The following is a 23533-nucleotide window of genomic DNA, read 5'->3' as shown; positions in this document are numbered from 1 at the left end:
TTCATGATCTTTATATTCAAAAAGTGGTTTCCACATCTGTCTCCATTCCCCAAACAACCTAAAGTTCAGCAGTGGACCTAAAATTTCTCCATTAAAGAAAGGGACTATATATATTTTTTTCATTACTGGTGGGGGAAAGATTTGAATACAAGAAATATTAAGAATGCCAATTTTGTTGGTTGGTAACAAAAATGAGGGAAAGCAGCCATTCACCCAAATGATGGTACCGACCAATGGTCTCCTTTGATAAGTAAACTGCACAAGTAATCTCTTAATTTACTCAGCCTGGTAGGAAGTTAGCAATGTCACCAGGTCTAACAAAACCCAAGGATGCAGAGTCGAGGGATCCTCGACTACAATGAGGCACCTGATCTACTGGCTTGGCCTAGACTTTATAAAAATGCATCAACAGTCTCCAAGGTAGATTGGGCATCAAATATCATCACGCATTCATTCCATAATCACATGATGGTGAATTATTCAAGACTATATGAAATGTAACACTGGTTAAAAATAAGGAGAAGCTTTTTATTAAAGTTGCCCCTGCCGGATGTGTTATCTTTAAGGAAGATCACTACATCGTCCTCTTGCTGACCCCCCCCCCCACAAATTATATTTAAGTGGTTGTAAGGTATGTTGGGTCACCCTTTAGCTCATAAAAGATGCTATCTAAATGGAAGGTTTTCTTTAAAGAAAATCTCAACTAGACTTATCTAACTCAGAACTTATCAGATCCATACTTGTTGACCTAACACCTAATCACTAAGCTAAAAACAGTCAGTCAGTCTACTTCCTCATAGGCCTGATTTGACATAAGTGCATCTGATCAGTTTTTTGATCTGACCAACACATTCGATTAAAAATAAAAGATTAATATTTGCTCCAATGGGTATGGAAGGATAAACAAAAGAATGAGCATAATTTTATTTTGGAATGAGGAAAACGCACTTCAATAAAATCTCAGGTGGAATCCGAGACAGGTCATCACAGCTCACGTTTAAAAGTAGTGGTGGAAAAATGGCAAAGGATTACAAGCCCACTCCAGTAATCGACAAGCCATGGTCACAGTGCAGGCACTCTGCTTCAGTTGTGAAATCGAAACCAGGCCTAGCTTTGAGGTGTTGCCTCTACTGTCAAATTAGCCCTCCTGATGAATCAGTTCAGAAAGAGGCAGCTGGCGGGACAAGGAGTAGCGCAGAAATTCCCAGAATGAGGTTCGGTGTTTCCCAAGGTGGAATTCTGGGGTCATAAGCCCAAAGCCTGTAACAATCTCCATGCTGTAACAATCTTTAAGTTATGCCAACTGCTCTCCCACACCAACACTCCCACATCCATTTTCACAGTCTGCCTGTCTCCCCACACTCAGCCCAACTTCAGCTCTCAGAGTGGTTGTGATAATATTCTGGCCTCAAAGCCTTTGTGAAGCCTGTGGAGGAAAGTGACCAGATCCATAACTAGTTCCAATCTCTTGCCAGGGTTGACTTATCTAAAGCTCAGTAGGGGCAACAACACTGGCAGCACAAATGGGATTACTAACACTGGGTAAGGAAGGAAATTAGTTGACACGTCCATTCTCAATTTCTGCCCATGGACTTGATATCATAATACAGTAAACACACATCCGCACATACAGATAGGATTGGCATAAACTTTTATTCTGTTGAGACTCTCATTAACAACAGGCACAGTTGAACTGCTGGAATCTACATTGATGGACACAAGAAAACTGCTGCCAATTTTTTTTTGTGTAAATGGACCTTGACCATATCAGTTCGGACTTAAAAAAAAATTTAGCTCTTGATTAATCCTATCAGTCTTTTAGGAGGTGAAGCAAATTGCAAATGACAGGAAGTGGTTTGCCCCCAGATAACCAGATGGTCCCATGTCATTGCACATATCTGTCAACTGTAACGACAGAACTGTCAGCCAACTTTATAATGGGATGTATTTGACATCCCCAATCCTCGTGAATGGGAGTAGCCAGGCTTAACTAGGTTAACCGGCACTATAGACCTATTAGACTGAAGTCTAACCTGCCCCACTCAAGAGAGATTCACTGAACAAAGAGTAAGCTTTAAGTCAATCATCAGATATGTTCTTTCTGCCCTTAATCCTTCAAAGAATGAGTGCTGTGTGCTGGAGCCTGCAGTACTCTGAACACTCAATCAACCCACAGCTCTGTGGGAGAGGCAAGTATGCCTGGATTGACAGCCGTCACCTCATTTGATAAAGATGGTTTATTCTGAAGTTCAGATTAGTTCGGTCTTGTTAGCCAAGTTATTTCCGTCACTATTATTTTCAAAAGAAGTAAGTTGTCACAAGCTTTAATACAGTGTATCTTGCTTAACCGACAGCAGCTCTTTTTTTTGAAACTGTTTATCTTCTTAAACCTCAAATATTTAAACTCATAGCTGACTAATTTGTGCAGCAGTTTCATTTTTATGCTGTTCAGAATAAACACAATTATACTCCTTTCTAAGGAACTCAGAAACACTGACAATAACTACTTAACACATGCTCACAGTAGTCAGTTAGAGCAACAGCGCAACTCCTTTATACACAGCAAAGGAGAGAACTGACCAGACAGTCAGCTCTTAACGATGGTGTACAAGGATAGTTGGTCTGGAGAACTCCTTTACCATTCCTCAAATAGTCTCATGCAATCCCTTCCATTCATCCCAGAGGACAGATGTAGCCTGGAAGTCACATTTTATCCATAAACTGCCAAGTCATACAGGAGATCATGAGCCTTTACAACATGGGTACCTAGAGCAAGACTTGAACCCCAACCTTCTGGCGCAAGGTGACAGGTCTGCCACTGAATGGTAATGTCCTTCCTGACACTCAGATTACTGATTTACATAAAAGTAGATCATTCAAATGTGGTACTTGCACATCTCTCACCTCATAATGCAAGGCCCATTGAATCAGAGTTTTATAGCACTGACATTAGCCCTTTAGCCCATCCATCTATTATGCCTATTCACCAGCCACCTGGCCTTGTATGCTGTAGCATTTCAGGTGTTCATCTATACAGTTCTTAAATGCCTTAAGGGTTCCTGTCTCTCTGACTACAGGATTGAGTCACTTCAAGCAAGAAGTATTTAATTTTAAAAAGATTCCATCCATGTTTAGCTCGCTAACTTCAGCTGCTGCACGCTACAGTTGAGTTAACTATTGTAGGACGTGACAGAACGTAAATAGATTCAGCTAGGGTTCACTCTCCTTAACACTTGCCTATATATGTGTGGTTATCAATGACAGCCGAGTTATGCTAAACTGGGTATCCACAATGCCACCCACTCCTGACCATAACTTGCCAGTGTCAAAAATAACTATATTGGTAACTAGTTAGTAACAGATGTCATTGTTGCTTTCAGACAAGAAAAGGAACGTTCACACAATGTGGAGTTGTGTTGAAGGATACTGGGTAAGGAAGCCATACTGGACTGGGTTCAGGTAGCAAAGAGGCTTTTGAAGAAAACAAAACCAAATCTAAATAGCAAAGAATGTAATTTTGCAGCTCACAGCATTCCCATTTTTCACTGAAATCAATGACACACCAAGCAACCAAACTGGAAATGCAACTGCTGTCAGCCATCAGTGATTTCGTAGCAAAGGAACACAGACTCTGAATTTAATCATTTTATAATCTAAATTCATTGCCTAACAGTGCTCTGTAAGCACATACCCCACTTGGGACTTCAAAAGAGAAGCTGTAAACAATCTAGAATCTCATCATTAAAAACATCTCCGCATGCTTCAATCCATTTCTTACTCAGCGGGAGACATAATTAAAAAAATTGAAGTACCAGAATTTAAAAGTAATAAACTTGCTATTACTAACAATTTCTGAAATATTACGTGAGAAAGCCGACAAGGTGAGTTCAATAATCTTGCCACCAGTCTCTCTCATCCCCACCGCCTGCAGCACCCAAGAGAAGGAACGTAATGCCCATGCTGATCAGATACAGCTGGAATATGCGTTGTTATTGTGTTGGTCAACGATATTAGCTCATTGTTTCATTTTAGCCTCAGGAGCATTTCATCCCTCGAGACTGCCAGCAGTTCCAACTCTTCTTGTTTTTGGGCTTTACTCATTTACTTAAAATCCAGGCAATAAACCCCAAGCTAGATTCTCTGCAAAAGCTGCATTAGACAACTTTACAGAAATGATATTTCAGATTTGCAATAATCTTACAGAGGGCTTGGCACAGGGTTTGGGGTAGAATTAAATTGCAAGCAGCACCTGATGGTTCTACCAGTAAAGAATTACAACAATAGTTAGTGGCGCCCTTCAGCTGTTAAAATAAAAAGCCACAAACTGCTAAACATGAAGAAATGATTAGTGCATTGAGTAATCAAACAGATGAATACAATAAACTAATCTAACCTTAATAAATGATAACGTCATGCACATATGCTAACAAAGCAATAACAATGCAGACACTGGGTGTGAGAGGGGCGTGGATGGGCAAGTACAATTGGAATGGATGTGCAGGCTTGCTTTCCAAGTAATGCAAAAGATTAGGTTAACCAGAATTGCCCTTCAGTGAATTTTCTGGCCCCACTCAACTTTCTTGCCCTACCTGTGTACTTAATGAAAGCATACAGAGGCACTTCCAGCGAAAAAATTTAAATCTAATTTGATTATTATTCCTCATGCAGGGATTTATTTTCAAATCAACAGTGATATATAAAAAATAAATTAGGGAGGCAGAAAACAGACAGTGGATCTCCGCTGTCACGAAGTCTTGTCATTAACAGTACCGTCCAGTTCCTTGAGCAGAGTTTGCAAACCCAAGGCTTCCCCTGTGGACCTTTGTCCTGTGTTTCAGACAAGACAGCAGATGAGGAACGGGTCTGAGGAAGGCTCACTCAACACAAAACATGAACTCTAATTTCTCTCCACAGATGCTGCCAGAGCTGCTGAGCTTTTCCAGCAATTTCTGTTTTTATAGGTGAGGATGGGTGACATGGGAAGAGAGAATCAACGCCAATACTGCTGATCTGCAGGTTTACAATAGCTTGCTGTTATCCTGGGTCCATGGTTGAGAAAGGAACACTTGACACCAGTTGAAATGCTGGCACCCAAGAGCTAGATCCAAAGCATCAAGGTCAACAACAGAAATGTTACCATAGCCAAGGTGGGATCAGGCAACATTGCACACACTACAGAAATTCCAAATTTGGGAAAACTCTTGAAATCAAGCTTACATTTGTACACATGCAGCAGTTTAGTTTTAATCTATCCATTAAAAGTGTCACACTTCTGAACTTAAATATAACTTCAAATTAAATATGCAATCATCTATGTCAACGCCTGAACGGCATCAGAGCAGAGTGTCATAAAATTCAAACTACTACAAGCAGGAAAATATCTGAACTTCACAGATTACTTAGTCTGAAAATTCAGAGGGAAACTGAGGATTTCAGCCCTCCTACATCTTCTCAGTCCATGCTGCCTAGTTCAATATTACTTATTGCTATCCCACCTATATTAACGTTATTATTAAAAGGTACATTATTGCTTCAGTTCACCTACATACATTCAGGAATTTACAGATTTTGATGACTCACCTTTAAGTACACCCTGTTTTTGCCAGACATATTTGTTTGCCCAAGAAAGAGAAAGTATGAAAGTTTGCACATAGAACTTTCTTGACTTATGCACAATGAGTGGGTGCTCAGAGACTGGGTTCAAGGTACATTGTGAGGTTTAATCAAAGTGACTCCTAAACTGTGTCTAATTCAGCTAAAACTTGGCGATGAACAAAAGTGTCAGCTGCACATAACCACGTCCCCAACCAACAATGTGTTATTGGATCAATAAGCATAGATAACTTGCAATAATAATAGTTTTTCAAATAAGTACTCTGAAAAACAAATATATTAACACAGTGCTTCCCTACATACTAATGAGAATACATTTAGTTCATGGGATGAAAGCATTGTTGGCAAAACCAGCATTTATTGCCTATCCCCAAATTCCATTGGGAAGGGTAATTAATTTCCCAGTGCAGCATGACTGCAGGAAATAGCATGATGTTCATAATGAAATCAAATTCATTTGTTTGTTCATAGCTTCCTCACAGGGAAATCTATCATACTGAAACTGCTTGTTGTAAAAAATAAAAGTATACCAGCCATTACCAATGTAGATGGAAGCACATGTAGAATATGTCACAGCAGAGAACATGCAACAGAACAGTCTCAACATTTTCTGAACCCAGTTACTCTTGTGGCCTTTCACTGGCACATGCCAGCCTGCACTGGTAACAACTGCCGTCTCCACACTCGAGAAGTGAACCTGCTCATCAGGCTTCTTTGCAGCTGCCCACATTTTAAACTTGCCACCAACTCAGAACTTTGCCAGCAGCCTCTGTCAGCCACACCTGCTGTCTGATTAGAGAAGGGAATTTTTAAAACAAGTGCCCATCTCCATAAAAGATATAAAACTACTGACCTATCAGTCTGGCCTGAGAAATCCATGCTTCTGTTGTGCTCAGCTTTTCAGAAATAAATATTATGTTTTCAACCACCTGCAAATTTAGCTACCATCCCTTTATTCCTGTTGACAATTCAATGGTTTTTGTTAGCAACCTCTGTCTCCATTTTGTGTTGTTCAACTCTCTCTTATTTTCTTTACTTTTTCAAATGACAGGTATTAATGATGTCTGTCATTCACATCTCCTTGAGAAACACCTTTTGTTTCTTCACTCATCTCAGTACCACTCCTTTGGCCTTACACCACATTGTTGGTCAAGGACAGTATTACAGTTGCAGAAAGGATGTTTAGGGACTCGTCAACTGAGGTAGTATGGGCGGAGGTTAGAAACAGGAAAGGAGAGATCACCCTATTGGGAGTTTTCTGTAGGCCTCAGAATAGTTCCAGAGATGTAGAGGATAGGATAGCAAAGATGATTCTCGATAGGAGTGAGAGAAAGAGGATAGTTGTCTTGTGGGACTTCAATTGACCGCTCCCCCCCACCCACCTTCTTTCTTTCTTCCCAGCTTTTCCCCTTTCGCTTGGTCAAAACCAGTTACATTTCTAGCATTACCTAGTTGTGAAGTCACAGTGCTGAACATGTTCTTTTTTTTAAGATTTTTGATTCCCTGCAACTGCAGTATACCAATTTCAAATCACTTTTTGTTAAGACAAATCTCCATACCTCGACGCTGAATAACACACGGGTAGAGACTCCGTTTGCTCAATACGGAGTATGGTTTCTTCACCATCCTTTTGTTTCTTTGCTTCTGACCGAAAGCTCAGCTACAAGTTGACAAAAGACAAAGGCTTATAGAGGCCTTTAGTTAACATTGCTCTAGTTTGTGCAGCCTCAATTACAGCATCAATAGGGTGGTAGTGGTTCAGTGATTAGCACTGCTGCCTCACAGCTCCAGGAACCCAGGTTCAATTCCATCCTCAAGCAAATGTCTGTGTGGATTTGCACATTCTCCCTCTGTGGGATTCCTCTGGGTGCCATGGTTTCCTCCCACAGATCAAAGATGTGCAGTTTAGGTGAACTGGCCATAGGAAGTTGCCAATGGAGTCCAGAGATATGCCGCTTAAGTGGATTAGCCATTGGGATTACAAGGTTACAGAAATAGCATCGGGAGTGAGGTCTGTGTGGGCTGCTCTTCGGAGGGTGACGTGGACTTGATATGCCAAATGGCCTGCATTACACAATGTCAGAAGTTTACAATTCAATTCCCATGGTTAGTACTGCAGAACTCTATTCATCAAGGTACTGGCTTGTAGAGCTATCATGAGCAATTAAGGGTTCAAGGTAGCAGTTCACCACCATCTTCTCACAGGCAACAATGAACGGACAATAAAGGCTGGCCTACCCAGTGACACCCACATTTCATGTGAACAATTTGGAAGAATCTGAACTCTCAGTTGCATCATTAACAACTGTGGCAGCCTGGTTCCAATTAGCTGATGTAGACTGCCTCAATAATCAGGCACTGGATTACTGGGTCAGCCAAGAGCATAAATGGGGTTCTTGTCTACTCCTGCACACTGCTCCCCTCTCTAACACAACACTCAGAAGGAGACATAGCCATCCAAGGCAGTGAACAAGAACGTGAAATAAATCAATTTTAAACAAAACACAAAAAGTGTACTTCTGCATTCATATTACTGCACTAAACTTTCAAGAGCCTATTTTGTGTGTGGAACAGCTCTCAAGCTTTAAAGGATGGATGTCAGATCAGGTATCCACCCTAAAGAATACCTCACCATAATTACATCATACTCTATAGTTACCGCAGAATGTCCTAAACTACATGACATATACAGCAAAAGTAGCCAGCGGGGTGCAGAAAGGGTTAAACCCCCATTCAGAAGCTCTGACCCAATAATTAGAAGGTTTTTTAAAAGAATGAATTAAGTCTCCAGTTTCTTGCGTTTCTTGCATTGTTTAATTGTACTTATTGGAGAGTTTGACTTTTGTTTGGCACAAAAACAGTTGGTATTATTAGGAGCAGACAGTATATAGTATCACTTATCCACTTGTGAGCAGGCAGCAGAGAGGCTCTGTTTATACTGTTCTTGGCTCCACATTTTCCAGCTCACTTCAATTTGAAAAAGAGTAAGAGTAAAAGACATAGTCCATGACTTGTTTAACTCCTGAGAATATATCAACATTTTAAAAGCTGAAATTAAGGGTTCAAACTCTGGTAAGAACATTAAAACTAAAATCAGCAATGACTGTAGCAGTCAGCACAAAGGTATGACAGATAATGCTCCAAATCAGGTACTCAGGGTCTATTAGGCACATTGGCAGAATTGAAAATAGCTTAGAAAGTGAAATGATACTATGACATTCAAGGTTGGAATGCAGAACTTTGTGAGAGAAAAAAATGTAATCTCTTAAAATGCCTGTTTTCAGTCACTCCTTTGAGGATTCAACCTCCTGCAAATATGGTGCATCACACTCTCCAGAACAGAGAATGACTCTCTTCCACAAGAGGAAACTCTTAACCCTCTTCTAACAGGGCTGGCCCACAGCCCTATTCTGAAATGGTAACATTCACAAAGCTATAGTAGTGTGGCACAAAGTCTCATGGCAGGGTCAGGCCTCACCACATAGAAGTGGGCTAATTGCAATAAAATGAACGACCCTATTCATTTGTTTCCACTTATGAACTGCATAATAGATAGGTGCTGTAGTGTTACAAAAATACCAAATACATTATGGTTATGCAGCTGCAACACTTCAAGATTATAGATCTGAAATATACTCCTAAAGACCATAATTTCCACTGTACAATTCTCAGAGAAAGGAAGCAACAGAAGATACCTCACTACTTGATGAGATAACTGTGGCCTCAACAGTAGTTCAAGACAGGAAGAAACAAATGGTGCACCAGAGAGGCAAATGGCTGTTGAGCTTGAAGATGTGATTCAACAACAGCAGAAACTGACAAGATGCCTGAGTTACCTCAGTACACAGCAATAAAATAAACCAGGCCAGAAGGCACTTTTGAAAACTGCAGCTCTCCCGAAATAAGAAAAATTGGAAGGTTTTACTGGATTCCTCTCAAATACCCCCACCACCCACCAACTCCCTTTCGGAAATACAAGCCTGCATTCACATGGGGTAGATTGTGGTGCTTAACTAGAGGCTGACTTACATTCAAGGTCAACAACAATAAAGGAACCAAATTGTAAAAGAGTGTACTTTTACTGCAGCTGTTGTTTCAACAGTGAAGATGTAAGGCAATGCTCCAATTTTAAAAGAAGTAAAAGCTGGTTGTAACACTTTACTAGCACTTTTTAAAACTTTTACTAGCCTGCAATTTGTTTCAATATCCATATGCGCTGGCCTATTAATTTTACCTTTGATAATTATTAATCAATGACTTATTCTATTCAGGTAGACTATTGAACATATTACAATAACGTCTGCAGCTTAAGCAATCCTCTAATGCACTGGATCATTCGAACACAAAAGCAACTAACACTTCCTCTTAAAGTTTAAAATGAATTTTAACAAAGACCAAAGCAAAGCTTCAAAGCAAAAGCACTCTTGCACCCATGTCTTGTCTTTGTATATAATCACATTCCCGACTGCACTTGAAGTTTTTCAGGCACTTGTGAGCATTCAAAACTCTCCTGACCTTCATCCTAAGCAGGGAGTAAAGCTGTTATGATTATACAATGCTACAATCAAATTTTAATATAAATAGTCTGGAAAAGTCACTTTTTTTCTTGTTTCAAAACAAAAGTGGGATATTCATCAACTTGCACATGGCTACAAAGTCCCACTCAACCTTTAGGGAGGCAATGCTAGACTACTAATCCAGACATTCAGCTAAAGTGCTGGAGACCCGGTTCAAGTCCCACCCTGGTAGATGGTTGAATTTGATTTTTCAATAAAGAATCTGGAATTAAGGGTGTAACTTCTATTGACGGTCACAAAAACCCACCTGGTCCACTAGTGCCCTTTAGGGAAGGAAACTGCCATCCTAACTTGGTCTATCCTACATGTGACACCAGACCCACAGCAACGTTTGGTTGCCTCTTAACTGCCCTCTGGGCAATTGGGAATGGGCAATAAATGCTGGCCGAGCCAGACATGTCCACATCCAATTAAAAAACCTTATTGGTTGATCACACTGTCAACTAAAACAGCTTTTTAATACAAAAGTTAGACAAATTGGTGCCAGAAGTCAATGAATAGATCATCATCTACCAATACATCACTTTTCACGAATCACTTTCAAGCTTACGGTATTTCCTTTCCAAATAAACTTAAAAATGTAATAGAGATAATTAATCAGAGCACCGACAGCTTCTATTCTTTCCCCCAATCACTAGTTTTCTGCCAGCTGCCCTGTAATGTATCAAGTCTTCCTGTTCCTATGGTTCCAGGGACACAGGGAGCATTGAGCTAAGTTGCGTGCTCCAGCAGTTGGGGATATGCTCTTTAATAGCTGCAGGACATGGCTATATCCCAGTTTCAATACCACCCCACCTCACTAATTCTTCACTGGTTCTCCCCTCCTTAACTCACTGGGGGCAGTGTGGCCAAACTCTCATTACCATCCCCAATCACAAACAACTAACCAGGTTAGGAGTTGAACTGGAGATGTTCGTAGACAGAAACAGAAATTGCTGGAGAAATTCTGCAGGTGCAGCAGCATCTGTGGAGAGAGAATCCAAGTTCATGTTTCAGGTCCAGCGACCCTTCGCCAGATCTTAGGGTGCCTTACTCAGTTTGGTAAAACAATTGTTAATGACATGTTAAATTTTCCTGAAAATTAAATCCTCCTGATGAGTAAATTGTTTCCTCCATGCAGTCTTTCAGTAAAAACTGAAGACGATGTAGGCACTGAGCTTTTGCAGACAATCCCTTTAAACTGGATACCCATTAACACCTCTAATCCTATAATAAAACGCTGACATTGATTTGAATGGCAGACAACTCTCAAAAGGTCAATGTGCTGTTAAAAGAAAGGCCCGAGGGGCTCATAAACAAAGACCATCCCTCATGATACTGAAATAAAACATCTCGAGTAGGGCTCATGTTGCAGCCCACTTACTGAGAACAAATGGTCACCGCCACTGCCCACCATAAGGAGAAAAACAGTTGGCTGGGCATATCACACTGTAACTGAGGCTGCCTGAAACAACATGCTGGGGTGCTGGAGAATGAGATTCCTTAGTGTGACTCACCTGGACATCACTTGCTGTAAAGCAAGTCCAGGTAGAACAACTACCTCATTTGTCCAGACCTCTAACCCAATACAGCCCCTATCAATCATGGACGAGATGAAACCTGGAGACAGAATTTGACGGACAGGAGGGCTAAAAAGAAATCTGGAGAAGTTCCCTCTGTCTTTGATGTATCATCTAAAAACACAGTGCAAGACCACACTTTACAGTTTGTTGAACAGATGGAAGCGCCCAACAATCAAGGTGGTCACACAAATTTGTCATTCATCGAATGTTTCTTTCAAAAGTTTACTTGTCCTGGCACATTGCCAGGAGATTCCACCCTCCGTTTGAATCTGTCCAATCAAGGTTCTCCCTACCACAGTACCAAAACAGTTCTTACCAAAAGTCACATATCCCATGTGGTTATGCCAAGGGTCAACATACTCAATAGTCCATTTTAGCCTGCCTGCAGCTTTTGACCCACGTGTCTCCTACAATGTTACTCTGTTGTTGGCTGGATGGGATGGCTCTTGCCTGATTCAGCTCTCGTCAGAGAATCATTAGTAATAGCTTCTCCTTCATTATCTTTGCTGTGACCACCCTCCCCTCCATACAGGCATCTAATATTCAGCTTCTTCCTATTTTTCATCTACATCTGAAATGACATCATTTGAAAGCAGTGGGTGGTTGTTTTGCCGTGCACTCTGCTAGACCTCGACACTTGTCGCAACTCTCTCACTCTACTGTTTTATTATCAGACTGCTTATCTGACATTCAACAACTACTGAATAGACATTTTCTCCAATTAAATATTGGGAAGACTGAAGCCATTGTTTTTGGCGTCAGCTCCAAGATGCTGCCCTCTAGCAACCAACGTCTTCCTTCTCCCAGCCAACAGTCTGAGATTGAACATACTCATTTGCAACTTAGGGGTCCTTTCTCACCCAAAGATGAGCTTCTGACCGCACAATCACTCAGACCACCCATTACCACCTTTGTAACTGTGCTCCTACTTCAGCTTATCTAATGCCAAAATTTTCATTAAACCTTCAATACCTACAGACTTGACGGTCCCAATATACCACTGACTGGTCTCCCATACTCTATCTACCTTTCACAAGCATGATCATCCAAACTCTTCCAGTGGCCTGATTCACACCAAGTTCCTTAACATTTATCATTCTTATGTTCATTGACCTACACCAGTTCCCAGTGAACCAAAATTGGAACCCAGAACAGAGAAGGAGTAGGCCATTCAACGAGATCATGGCTAATGTTCTCTCAATGTTTTATCACCCACAATTCTCATTCCCATTTTTAAATTCACTGGATTCTAATTTTATTGTATAATACTCTTGTGGAGCATGATGAGAGGATGGTTATTGGTAAAAGGTGATATTATTAACACAAGTTCTAGTTGTTGGATGGTGTCAGTTTTAAATTCCAATTAAGTCTCTGAAAAGAGGAATCTAATTTCATAACAGCAACAAGCAATCAATTGTTTATCAATCCAACCTGCAGGAAACCAGTAATGGCTCAAGCCCCAGCTATCTCAAAGGAGACCTCTGCAAAACAAACACAGTTGTGAATGTAATCAACAAAGTGAGATTTACAGGCTAACATTCTGTAACAAAAAAGGAGACGGGGTCATGGGAGAAGAGACAGAGTTGGCAAGCTCATACTTCAGGACCAGTTATAGAATAGCAAAGTGTACTCGAAAATGCCAAGGCAGGCAAGAGTATTTCTTTTAAAAAAAGGGAGTTGAAATTTCTGAACAATGATTGGCATGACGAACCCACCCACCATTCTGGACATGTCTCTGTATTGACAGGACAGGTCTTGCTTCCAGTCAAAAACAACTCCCTTCACAGCACTGAGCACTGCTCTCAATCAGACCACAAAACTTCAAAGCTCACAGCTTCATGCTGAAGTTAATGCCTCACAAACAGGCACATCCACCAGCACAGTGACTCTGATGACAAATGAGCCAGTGGGTTAAAAACCATTAATAACTACAGGCTGCACAGCTCCCACAAGCTAAATAAGCATTTCAATCAAAAACACACTGCTAAATAAGCTTTAAATCAGTTGTGATGGCAAAATGCTGCCACCAGTCAGAATACAGTACATTTACAGTAGCGAATATTGTAAAAAGTTTAACCTACACCAACGCTTCTGAGCAGACTTCACAGTTAGAATCTTGCTTTTATTACATTTAAAGGCCCTCATTTGAATGTTTAATCAGCAGATTAAAATCTCACACCCTCTGCCGCGTTAGATTGCCACAGGACAGTGCACCAATTGTAGGGAAACAAGGAAACATTCAGCATTCATTACATGGGGTGAAAGAAAGGAACAACTTATACAGTAAAGCCAATATTAGCCATCGTAGCATTTTAAAGGCCAAACTTCCACACACCAAACACCTTCCTGTCCCCAAATCGTAATATCAGAGTGTATCCAATTAGGTTATATTTGCCCCAAAGTGAGGCCACATTTTTTTTAACTGCAAAGGGGATAAATTACTGCTCAACTGAAAGTAGTTGATCCATGCTAAAACACAGCCCTATTTCTCATCCACTAACAGCGATCTACAAAAAAAAGACAGGTACCTTGTCTGCTCTTGAACCCTGTTCAATCAGTTTTGCATTAATGTATAGGCCAATCCAATACCTCGTGGGCTAAGAGTTTAGTGCCCAGCAATATCAATGTCAGTCAATAATAACATCAGTTCTGGCACCTGGTCTTTGCTACCTTTAACTTCCTTCCTTCTGAGTTTGAACCCAGAGTGATGAATGTGATCTTGCCCTGCTTGTAAAGTGTAAATAAAGCTATACATGGAAGAAAAAAAGCTAGTTACTTTTTCCATTGGTGTTCTCCAGTTTATGCAGTGAGCTCCTTGGTTTAACTCCTGCTCGATGTAAAAATCATCAAGTAAAACACACGTGCTTTCTGTACACTTTCAATTTTCATTGCTCTAGAATTGGTGCCTGTACGTGCAACAGCCTGAGCCCGAACTCAGGAATTCCTTCCCTAAACCATTAGCCCTGTATCAATTTCTTTCCCTTTAAGACACACCTTAAAACCCACCTTTTTAACAACCTTTAGGTTACTATCCCTAACATTACAAATAGCTCAGTGTCACATTTTGTTTGATAACATTCCTGTAAGTGTTTTAGGATGGTTGATGTGAAAACATGCCACACAAATTGTTAGTTGATTTGAAAGCTTGAATGTAAATACATATGATGGTGGGTAAATTACTATGATTTTTTTTAATTGCTAGTAAAATCTATAAACACCAATTAAAAGGAATGTCACACTTGAATGAGCTAAGGAAGCACAGAGGCCAGCTGACTGGAGGCAAACCTCCTGCAAGAACAAGCTTGTCCTTCAGTGACTTTTAGATTGATAGAAACTAAACTAAACCAAAACCATGCGTCAACAGCAACACTAATGCAGATCCTCTCGATGTTTTGGCTCATTTCCAAATCTGATGCTTTTAGTATTTTGCTTTCACTGGCACAGTGTTGCTTTACAGACCGAACCACACACCAACACCTGCCCAAATGTTTTTACTCAGACTTTCGCAATATTATTTTTAAAATGTATACTTATAGACTAGACAAAGTGTGTCATGCACGCTTAACTTTCCACATTGAGTTATCAATGGTGTTTAATTGGGAGTTTCACTTGACTGCATATAAACAACTAATGTTTCAGTCTAAATAGATACATTACTAAGATTGGCCCCAATACTATCCCTCACTCAGCTTTTTGAAATAGAACATAAATGGTAAACCTACTGAACACCATTGAATGTACACCAATTAAAACAGATTGTCCAACCAAGGCACTACAGCTCTCAGATGAATTCCTATCTGGACTTGTTCATGGAATATTACAACTATTGCTGACAGAAATGATTAGAATTGACATTACATCACAAAGCCAATTTTACAGTGTTTTCACACTTATATGGATGATTATTTATGAAACAGGTTACATTTCTGAGGTTAGATTTGCAACATGCAAAACATTGGATACCCTCAGATCAGCAATAACCACAAAAACGATTCAACATATAACAAAATCCTCACCAAGGTGTATAAGTCCTGGCTAAGATTTGCTTTTCCAAAATGCAAAATCTTGCATTTATCTAAATTAAACTCTATCTGCCACTCCTCAGCCCACTAGCCCATCTGATCAAGATCCCGTTGTACTCCGAAGTAACCACCTTCGCTGTTCACTACACCTCCAATGTTGGTGTCATCTGCAAACTTACGAACTATACCTCCTATGCTCACTTCCAAATCATTTATGTAAATGACGAAAAGTTGTAGACCCAGCACTGATCCTTGTGGCACTCCACTGGTCACAGGCCTCCAGTCTGAAAAGCAACCCTCCAGCAACACCCTTTGTCTTCTACCTTCAAGCCAGTTCCATATCCAAATGCCTAGTTCTCCCTGTATTCCGTGAGTTCTAACCTTGCTAAGCAGTCTCTCATGAGGAACCTTGTCGAATGCCTTACTGAAGTCCACACAGATTACGTTTACCACTCTGTTCTCATCAATCCTCTTTGTTACTTCTTCAAGGTTACCTCAGAGTACCATGGGATCTTGATCAGATGGGCCAATGAGCTGAGAAGTGACAGATGGAGTTTAATTTAGATAAATGAGGTGTTGCATTTTGGAAAGCAAATCAGAGCAGGACTTATATACTTAATGGTAAGGTTCTGGGGAACTTCGTGTTGCTGAACAAAGAGACCTTGGAGTGCAAGTTCATAGTTCCTTGAAAGTAGAGTCGCAGGTAGATAGGATAGTGAAGGTGGCATTTGGTATGTTTTCCTCTATTAGTTAAGAGTATTGAGTACAGGAGTTGGGAGGTCATGTTGCGGCTGTACAGGACATTGGTTAGGCCACTGTTGGAATATTGCATGCAGTTCTGATCTCCTTCCGATTGGAAGGATGTTGTGAAACTTGAAAGGGTTCAGAAAAGATTTACAAGGATGTTGCCAGGGTTGGAGGATTTGAGGGAGAGGCTGGTTGGCCGCGGCTGTTTTCTGTGGAGCATCGGAGGCTGAGGGGTGACCTTATAGAAGTTTATAAAATCACGAGGGGCATGGATAGGAGTGGGGGAGTCCAGAACTAGGGCATTGGTTTAGAGCGAGAGGGGAAAAATATAAAAGGGACCTAAGGGGCAACTTTTTTCACACAGAGGGTGGTGTTTTTTGGAATGAGCTGCCAGAGTAAGTGGTGGAGGCTGGTGCAATTAAAGCATTTAAAAGGCATTTGGAGGAGTATATGAATAGGAAAGGGCTTAGAGGGATATGGGCCAAGTGCTAGCAAATGGGAAGAGATTAGGATCTCTGTTCAGCGTGGATGAGTTGGACCGAAGGATCCACTTCCATGTTATACATCTCTATGACCCCTGTCTATGAAGCCTGAATTTCTCAATACATTCTGGGCATTATCTCCCTGTCTGTATTAACACTTACACAGCACCTTCTTCCTCACAACTCAGACTGCACCTGACTCGTGAAGGTAGATGATTGGCTTATAAAACTTCTTCTATCAAGTTGGAGTATACACTTGGTCGCATTTAATGCCTGATAATGACTAGGCAAGCTCATCACTATGACTCAATAAACGAGTCACTTCATATATACATTTACATGCAAGAATCTTGAAGTGGTACCTAATAATTACGCTCCTCACTGCATTCAACACCGAAAGAGAAATATTGTCATGAGGCGTACATAATGAATTGGTATCAATGCATTTCAGGAAAAAGCTCATTGGATTCAATGTTTCAGCGATAATGATCCATGATCATCCTAGCTATCATTTCAAATTGCTCTCACCAGCATTCACAGCCTGCAACTACTGGAAATGTACTCTAATGTTACACAGCTCTAAATACTCTCTCCAGATACTAATCAAGTTTTGCAAGGATCAGATCTATAATTATCTTGCTGGGTGTTTATCACAAAAAGCAGACACCAAAGTTTCACACATAGCGGCTAAATGTTACTGAAATGCTAATGATCCAATTAGTCATGGCATTGGGAGAATTTGTCTCACTAAAAAGAAGCTACTTTTGTACAGAGCCAATATCCCGGACACTGATACCAGCTCCCGAAGCCAAGGACTTGCATACCAGCTGCAGCCTTGCTGGGATTTGCCAAAGAGATTTACTTAAACGATGGGCCTTCCAAGCTGTTTGCCTTTCTAAAATAAAGCAATATTACTAGTGGATGCAGGCAGGTATTTGAGCATGCCTGGGTCTCAGTTCAATATAAAATCAAACGCATAAAAACTTGAGATGTCCCTGTGAGAACTCAGCGTTTAACACAAATTGAGCGTGCCCAGTATATTGCTGAGTATGTAACAATTTGGCCTTTGATTGCGAGCATGCTCTCACCACAATATGCTGAAGGCACAAGGGCTACTTTTTGATAGAAATCCTCAGGCTTACTGAACAAAATGATTGACCATTTGCCCAACGGTCCAAAGGGAGATCTATCAGATCAAAGACTTAAAAGTCACATTTGGTGTTGCCTTCAGAAGTCACAGCTAATGATCAAAAATAGTCATATACCCATATGCAATTTATAAAACTTTCCATCAGCCCAGCAAAGCTTCAATTAAAAAACAACCAATAAACCATCTCCAAGTATCCGATTGACTTCTTGTCAGTACTGCAAATGTCACCCCATTTTAGCTGGCTATGTACCAGCAAGACCATCAATTAAGTCTGTGCACTTACAAAGAGGGTCAGAATATGTTTCTTTTTAAATTGAATTTGAACTGATTGCTGACGTACTGTAAATCATTGTGAGGTGATGGGTAATCAGCCTCAAACCATCATTAATAGCAGGTCAATATTTTTTCCACATACCATCGACTACTCTGGTCAAAAAAAATGTATAAATTTAAATTGGTTAGTTGCAGAGATAAGCGGGTGCGCATATCGACTATGGAAAGATTTTAATCCTTGGAGAGTATAGACAAACAGCTGCTTGTAGCTGCAGGCACCTTCTGTGAAAGCAGTGGCTTGTAACTTGACATTTACAGGTCAAAGCTCGAACTGAGATATCCAGACTAGTAAGTATTTATATTTAGTCCATTAGCTCATAATAAATAAATATAAATGCATCACCATTTATAAGCTGCCACTGGCTCCAAAACTAAAACTTATTTCATGCTTCACTTTATTCAAGCTATTTATTAATTACTGCCTTAGGAGCCAGGCCAGCAGCAGTTGCACAGATTCCAGTATAACAGAACATCAGACAAAGAGAAGAATGGCTGATTCCAGTCAAATTGCACTGAAGCCGCTTGCTTCAATTTCCTTTACTTCCTTGACTGAATACTGGCTCCACTCCCATTCCACGTTGCCTTTGTCTGATAGTGAGAGATGGGACATGAATGGAGTACAACATTTGTCACCACCACTCCTTTCCCCTCCCTGCCTCCATGCTATCCCTTCTATAAATGCAATGAATGAATGAATGAATGAATGATGTCCTTTCATAATCCAGCTAGTTGTATTAAACTGTGGCACTCACTCTTTCCCTTGGAATGACTGTTCAGATATTTTGACATGCCCAAGCTACCAGTGTGTCCCAACTTTGCAAAGGCTGTATTGGCAATTCACTACATACAGAAAGCAAGTCCTCCAAACAAAATCCTCATCATTAGTCCAGAAATTCCATTTTTTTTAGGGAAAAAAACTATTGAATAGACATTGATTTTTCATATGAACTGCATGAATCTAAAGGGCACTTCTAAGCCAAACAATATTTTGAACAGAAAGACATTATTCATAATAGAGAATCAGACCAGAAAGTCATAAAATGGTTAATTGTGATTCTGTCCACAGACACTGACAGATCTGCTGAGTTTCTCCAAAGCTTTCTGCTTTTCCTTTATTTCAGATCTCTAGCATCTTCAAAAAGTTGTACTCAATTTAGATCTACATCTCTGAAGATGGGACAGTTAAAAAAAAATTACATTTATTTTGCACTTTTTATGACCACAGGACATCTCAAAGTGTTCTACAGACAAAAAAGTACTTTATGAAGTGTTACCACTGTTATAATATAGGGAAATTGAGCCAAACAAAATTGGAAATGAGTGCACTTCTGCAGAATGAATGGTGTTTGAAACTGTGTGAATGAAGGACTTTGAAACCTGCCATTTTTATGAATACAATTTAATTTCCATTACATTCATGACGAAGAAAAACATCTGGTTTCAGAGCAACCAAAGTGAAACCTTCTCTTTCCCTTCCCATTCACAAGCTGATGCAATTTGACGGAAATGGTGGCTGGATTTTGACAGCTATTTAGACAGGCACAGTGAGGGGGACAGGCAAGAGTTAATGTTTGAGATCCTTTAAGCTGTATTTTAAAAACTGTCGATAACTATTCAACGGCATGCTGGAGGAAGCAAAAGAAAGTCATTGTTCAGAGGATTAATTTGTTCCAAGCACTTCACTTCTCTGCCTGACGAGATTGACGGCCCATTTCTGTTGCTTTTATGTACAGAACATAATTTACATCAAAGCCAGCTACTTGAGGAGACAGCTCTGCGTTTGCTGTTCATACATTTCTGATAAAAACTAAGGGCAAGGATTATCAACAGGAAACTTCATCCACTAAATTTGGGGAATAAAATGTAGCAGTACGTTTCTCTAAAGAAAAGTAATTGCCAATTTAACTTTCTCCCTCACATTCTTTCATGAGTAAATTAACAACAGAAAAGATATATCAGAATCAAATCATAAGAATACTGGATTTTAATGATCGTCAAGATTTTAAGCCAGAAAATATACCAGTAGATCATGGAACTAGCAGAAATCTGTGCTGCTAAAGCTAACAACTGATTTTCCTATCAGGCACTAAGTAATGCCATTCACAAATATACAGGCAGAGAGCCAAGGACAGAGTCAGAGGGAGAAGAGACATGGGGAGAGACACCCAGGGGAGTGGCAGCCTGGGGAACAGGCATCAAGGGAGGGAAGGGATTGGGGATTGGGGGTTGGGGGTGGGGGGTGGGGGGAGAGAGGCACCCACCCAAAGAGAGACAAACAGCCAGCCAGAGGTGGAGGAAAAGAGAGGAGAAAGAGAGACAGACACCCAGAGACACGCAAGCAATTGGACAGCCTTGATCCACAAAGCTGTGCACTGTACATAATTGATGAAAGCCAGTCGCGGTTATAAAAGGGCACACACACGCAAACAGAACGTGTGTAGGGCTTTTTTTTCAGGAACCTGGACCAGGCGACAGTCTCTGATGTGAAGATGATATGACGGGGGTTCACGGGGAGATGTGTCAATGGACTCAGGCGCCAGTAGCGAATCTGGTTGGAGTTTAGCCCCAGGGCGAATCATTAACAATTTCGACAGCGTTCAGAACAGTTAAAAAGGAAATGGGCAGTATAGTGGCAGGTTTTCTTTTTAAAAAAGAAAGAGATTGTAATCTCCCTCAATTATTTTTCAGTGATTGACATTTATGCTTAGACCGGCCCGAGTTGGACAATAAGGGACACAGTTCTTGTTGCTAATAATGTACAGTCAGATTCGTTAGAGAACAAAACCCAGTTGAAACCTTAGATTTTTTAAAAATCTGGACTCCAAATAAAATTAAGGCTGCACAAGTTTGTGGTGCGTTTCCCTTTGAAGATGAATGGTTTATTTGGGCCAAGTTTCCGTACAAACTGCAGACTGCCATTTATCGTTTTCCACAATTCCAGGTCCAAGCGAAGGGACAGGTCCTGGAGGAGTTGCAGGATGTACTGTTTGCAGGAAGGTGGTGGACAGTACAGTGCAGTGTTCCTGCAGACAGAGCTGGAGAGACTGGGATATTCCCTCTTCATATTCCCAGCACCGGGCCCCACTCACACTCTTAAAAGGGAAAGCACAACTGTCTCCAACCTCAAAATATTATTGTTGTTTCTTTTTTTAAAAAAATGGCAGAGCTCTGGTGAAGGCCAAATCAAAACCGTCAATGATACAGAAACAAAATCTGTGTAAATTCAACCCCCGCTGCTATTGGTGGACCCCACATTTACAGATTCCACTTTAGAATCAAGTTGAGTGGCGTGGAAAGACCGGTGGGGACCGAATGGTGTGTTTGAGCGCTGCGTTTCTATGCAATGAATCGCTGATAGATCCAGTGTTTCTCTCAGCGAGCATCGGTGGGATTGTAAACGGACAGAGCACTTGAAAATCCAACTCTAGATTTAACCAGACCTCCGGACGAAGTCATTAGGACTAGACTTTCTGTCCGGTAATTAGTGCCTGTATTCTGGAATAACTAACAAAGACCTATCATCTCCCTTTTCTATCAAGTATTTACCTTTATTTAATTAACTGTGTGTTTTATGTACATCTATCTTCAAATAGATTATACCAGCATATATCCTGATCGCTGCGTTCACACACCTTTCTCTCTATATGGATATAAAAAGGGTGTACGTTTTTATATAACTTTGTTTTATTTACACACACCCTCCTCTCTATAAATATAAATTAGTTTACATACCTGAATTGAATTGAATTGAATTAGCTTTATTGTCACCTGAGGTATTAGACACAGGGAACTGAACCTACGACAAACAGATTAAGATGAGGATTGTGAATACTTATTGCTGACTGCCCGGTTTTCGGGAGTTTCCCCCGAGTTTTTGTTTTTACCTGAGAAACTCCTGGAGGCAGGTGTCACAGAAGCGATGACCACAGGTCGAGACTTGTACAGGTTCCCGCATCGGCTTGTTGCATAGGGGACACTGAAAGCGCCGCTTGGGCTTCTCCAGAAACTTGTAGTCGTAGCCCGGCATGATGGCTTGAAAGAGACGAAGCGATGTGGAAAAAGTGCGCCGACGGCCAGTTAGCATTCACTGAAAACAAAACCAAATCCCTAAACAATGTCTCTGAGCCAAGCTGAGATTACTGCATCCGGCTCCAGTCACGAACTGGCAACTCCAGAGCTCTATCCCGCAGTCTGGCTAGCTCTGAATGAAGGAAACTCGCTGCTGTGTTGATGTTTGGAGGTGATTTTCCTGGGGAAGGTTCACGTGTTAAGAGAGGGGAGGAGATTCACCAACACCACTGCTGCACTGGGTCCTAGTGACAGTTCAGACTGTACTTCAAGTCTTCCACAAACCTTCCGGCCGAATTAATTCGTTATTTTAAAAATTAATTATTATAAATTCATTATAACCATCTGAAATCTTATATATTCAAAACGGGGTGGGTTGCAATATTTTTCCACATAAAAATGAGACTGAAATTTTAACAACAAAGACCTATCATCTCCCTTTTCTATCAAGTATTTACCTTTATTTAATTAACTGTGTGTTTTATGTACATCTATCTTCAAATAGATTATACCAGCATATATCCTGATCGCTGCGTTCACACACCTTTCTCTCTATATGGATCAAGATTTTAACGTGAGGAAGTATGAGGGATATACATCATTTTTTCATCACAGAAACACGTCCCTCCCCAAGTTTCTCATCCTCAGTTGCTCTTCACGCACTCACAATAGTCAGAGCTGTATACATGATTGATCCACTGTTGAGGAAGTGGTGTAAGGATTAGAACTATATATCTGTACACTCGTCCCTCACTTGTCTAGTCAGCAAGAGGACAGCCGGGGGCTTTGTTCCGGAGTTAAATGCGCACAAAAACAGTCTCTTTCTTGTCCAGGAATATCCTGCCACATTGAGCAAGCGAGAGAGAAAACGGCAGCTGTGGTCCGAACTTTCACCCTGCTCAGAAACTAGACAGAGACTAACGAAGGTTAAAAGATTCTTTCTAATAAGCCATTCCTTTGTGAACAGTGCTGAGTGCCA

At 40.7% G+C, this 23533-nt stretch overlaps 1 protein-coding gene across 1 annotated transcript in view; it reads right to left on the bottom strand.

The window, feature by feature from the left end:
- The window catches only part of LOC132830335 (TNF receptor-associated factor 4-like), a 93575-nt gene extending 70856 nt beyond the window's left edge, over positions 1-22719 (bottom strand). The window contains exon 1 of the mRNA XM_060847951.1: positions 22371-22719. Coding sequence (XP_060703934.1) covers positions 22371-22570 — 200 coding nt within the window. The 5' untranslated portion in view covers positions 22571-22719. The remainder of the gene's footprint in view (positions 1-22370) is intronic.
- Positions 22720-23533: the final 814 nt, after the last annotated feature.

This window comes from Hemiscyllium ocellatum, chromosome 31 (genome assembly GCF_020745735.1).
Source record: "Hemiscyllium ocellatum isolate sHemOce1 chromosome 31, sHemOce1.pat.X.cur, whole genome shotgun sequence".
Taxonomy (NCBI): Eukaryota; Metazoa; Chordata; class Chondrichthyes; order Orectolobiformes; family Hemiscylliidae; genus Hemiscyllium; species Hemiscyllium ocellatum.
This window is presented reverse-complemented; position numbering and strand designations above follow the sequence as displayed.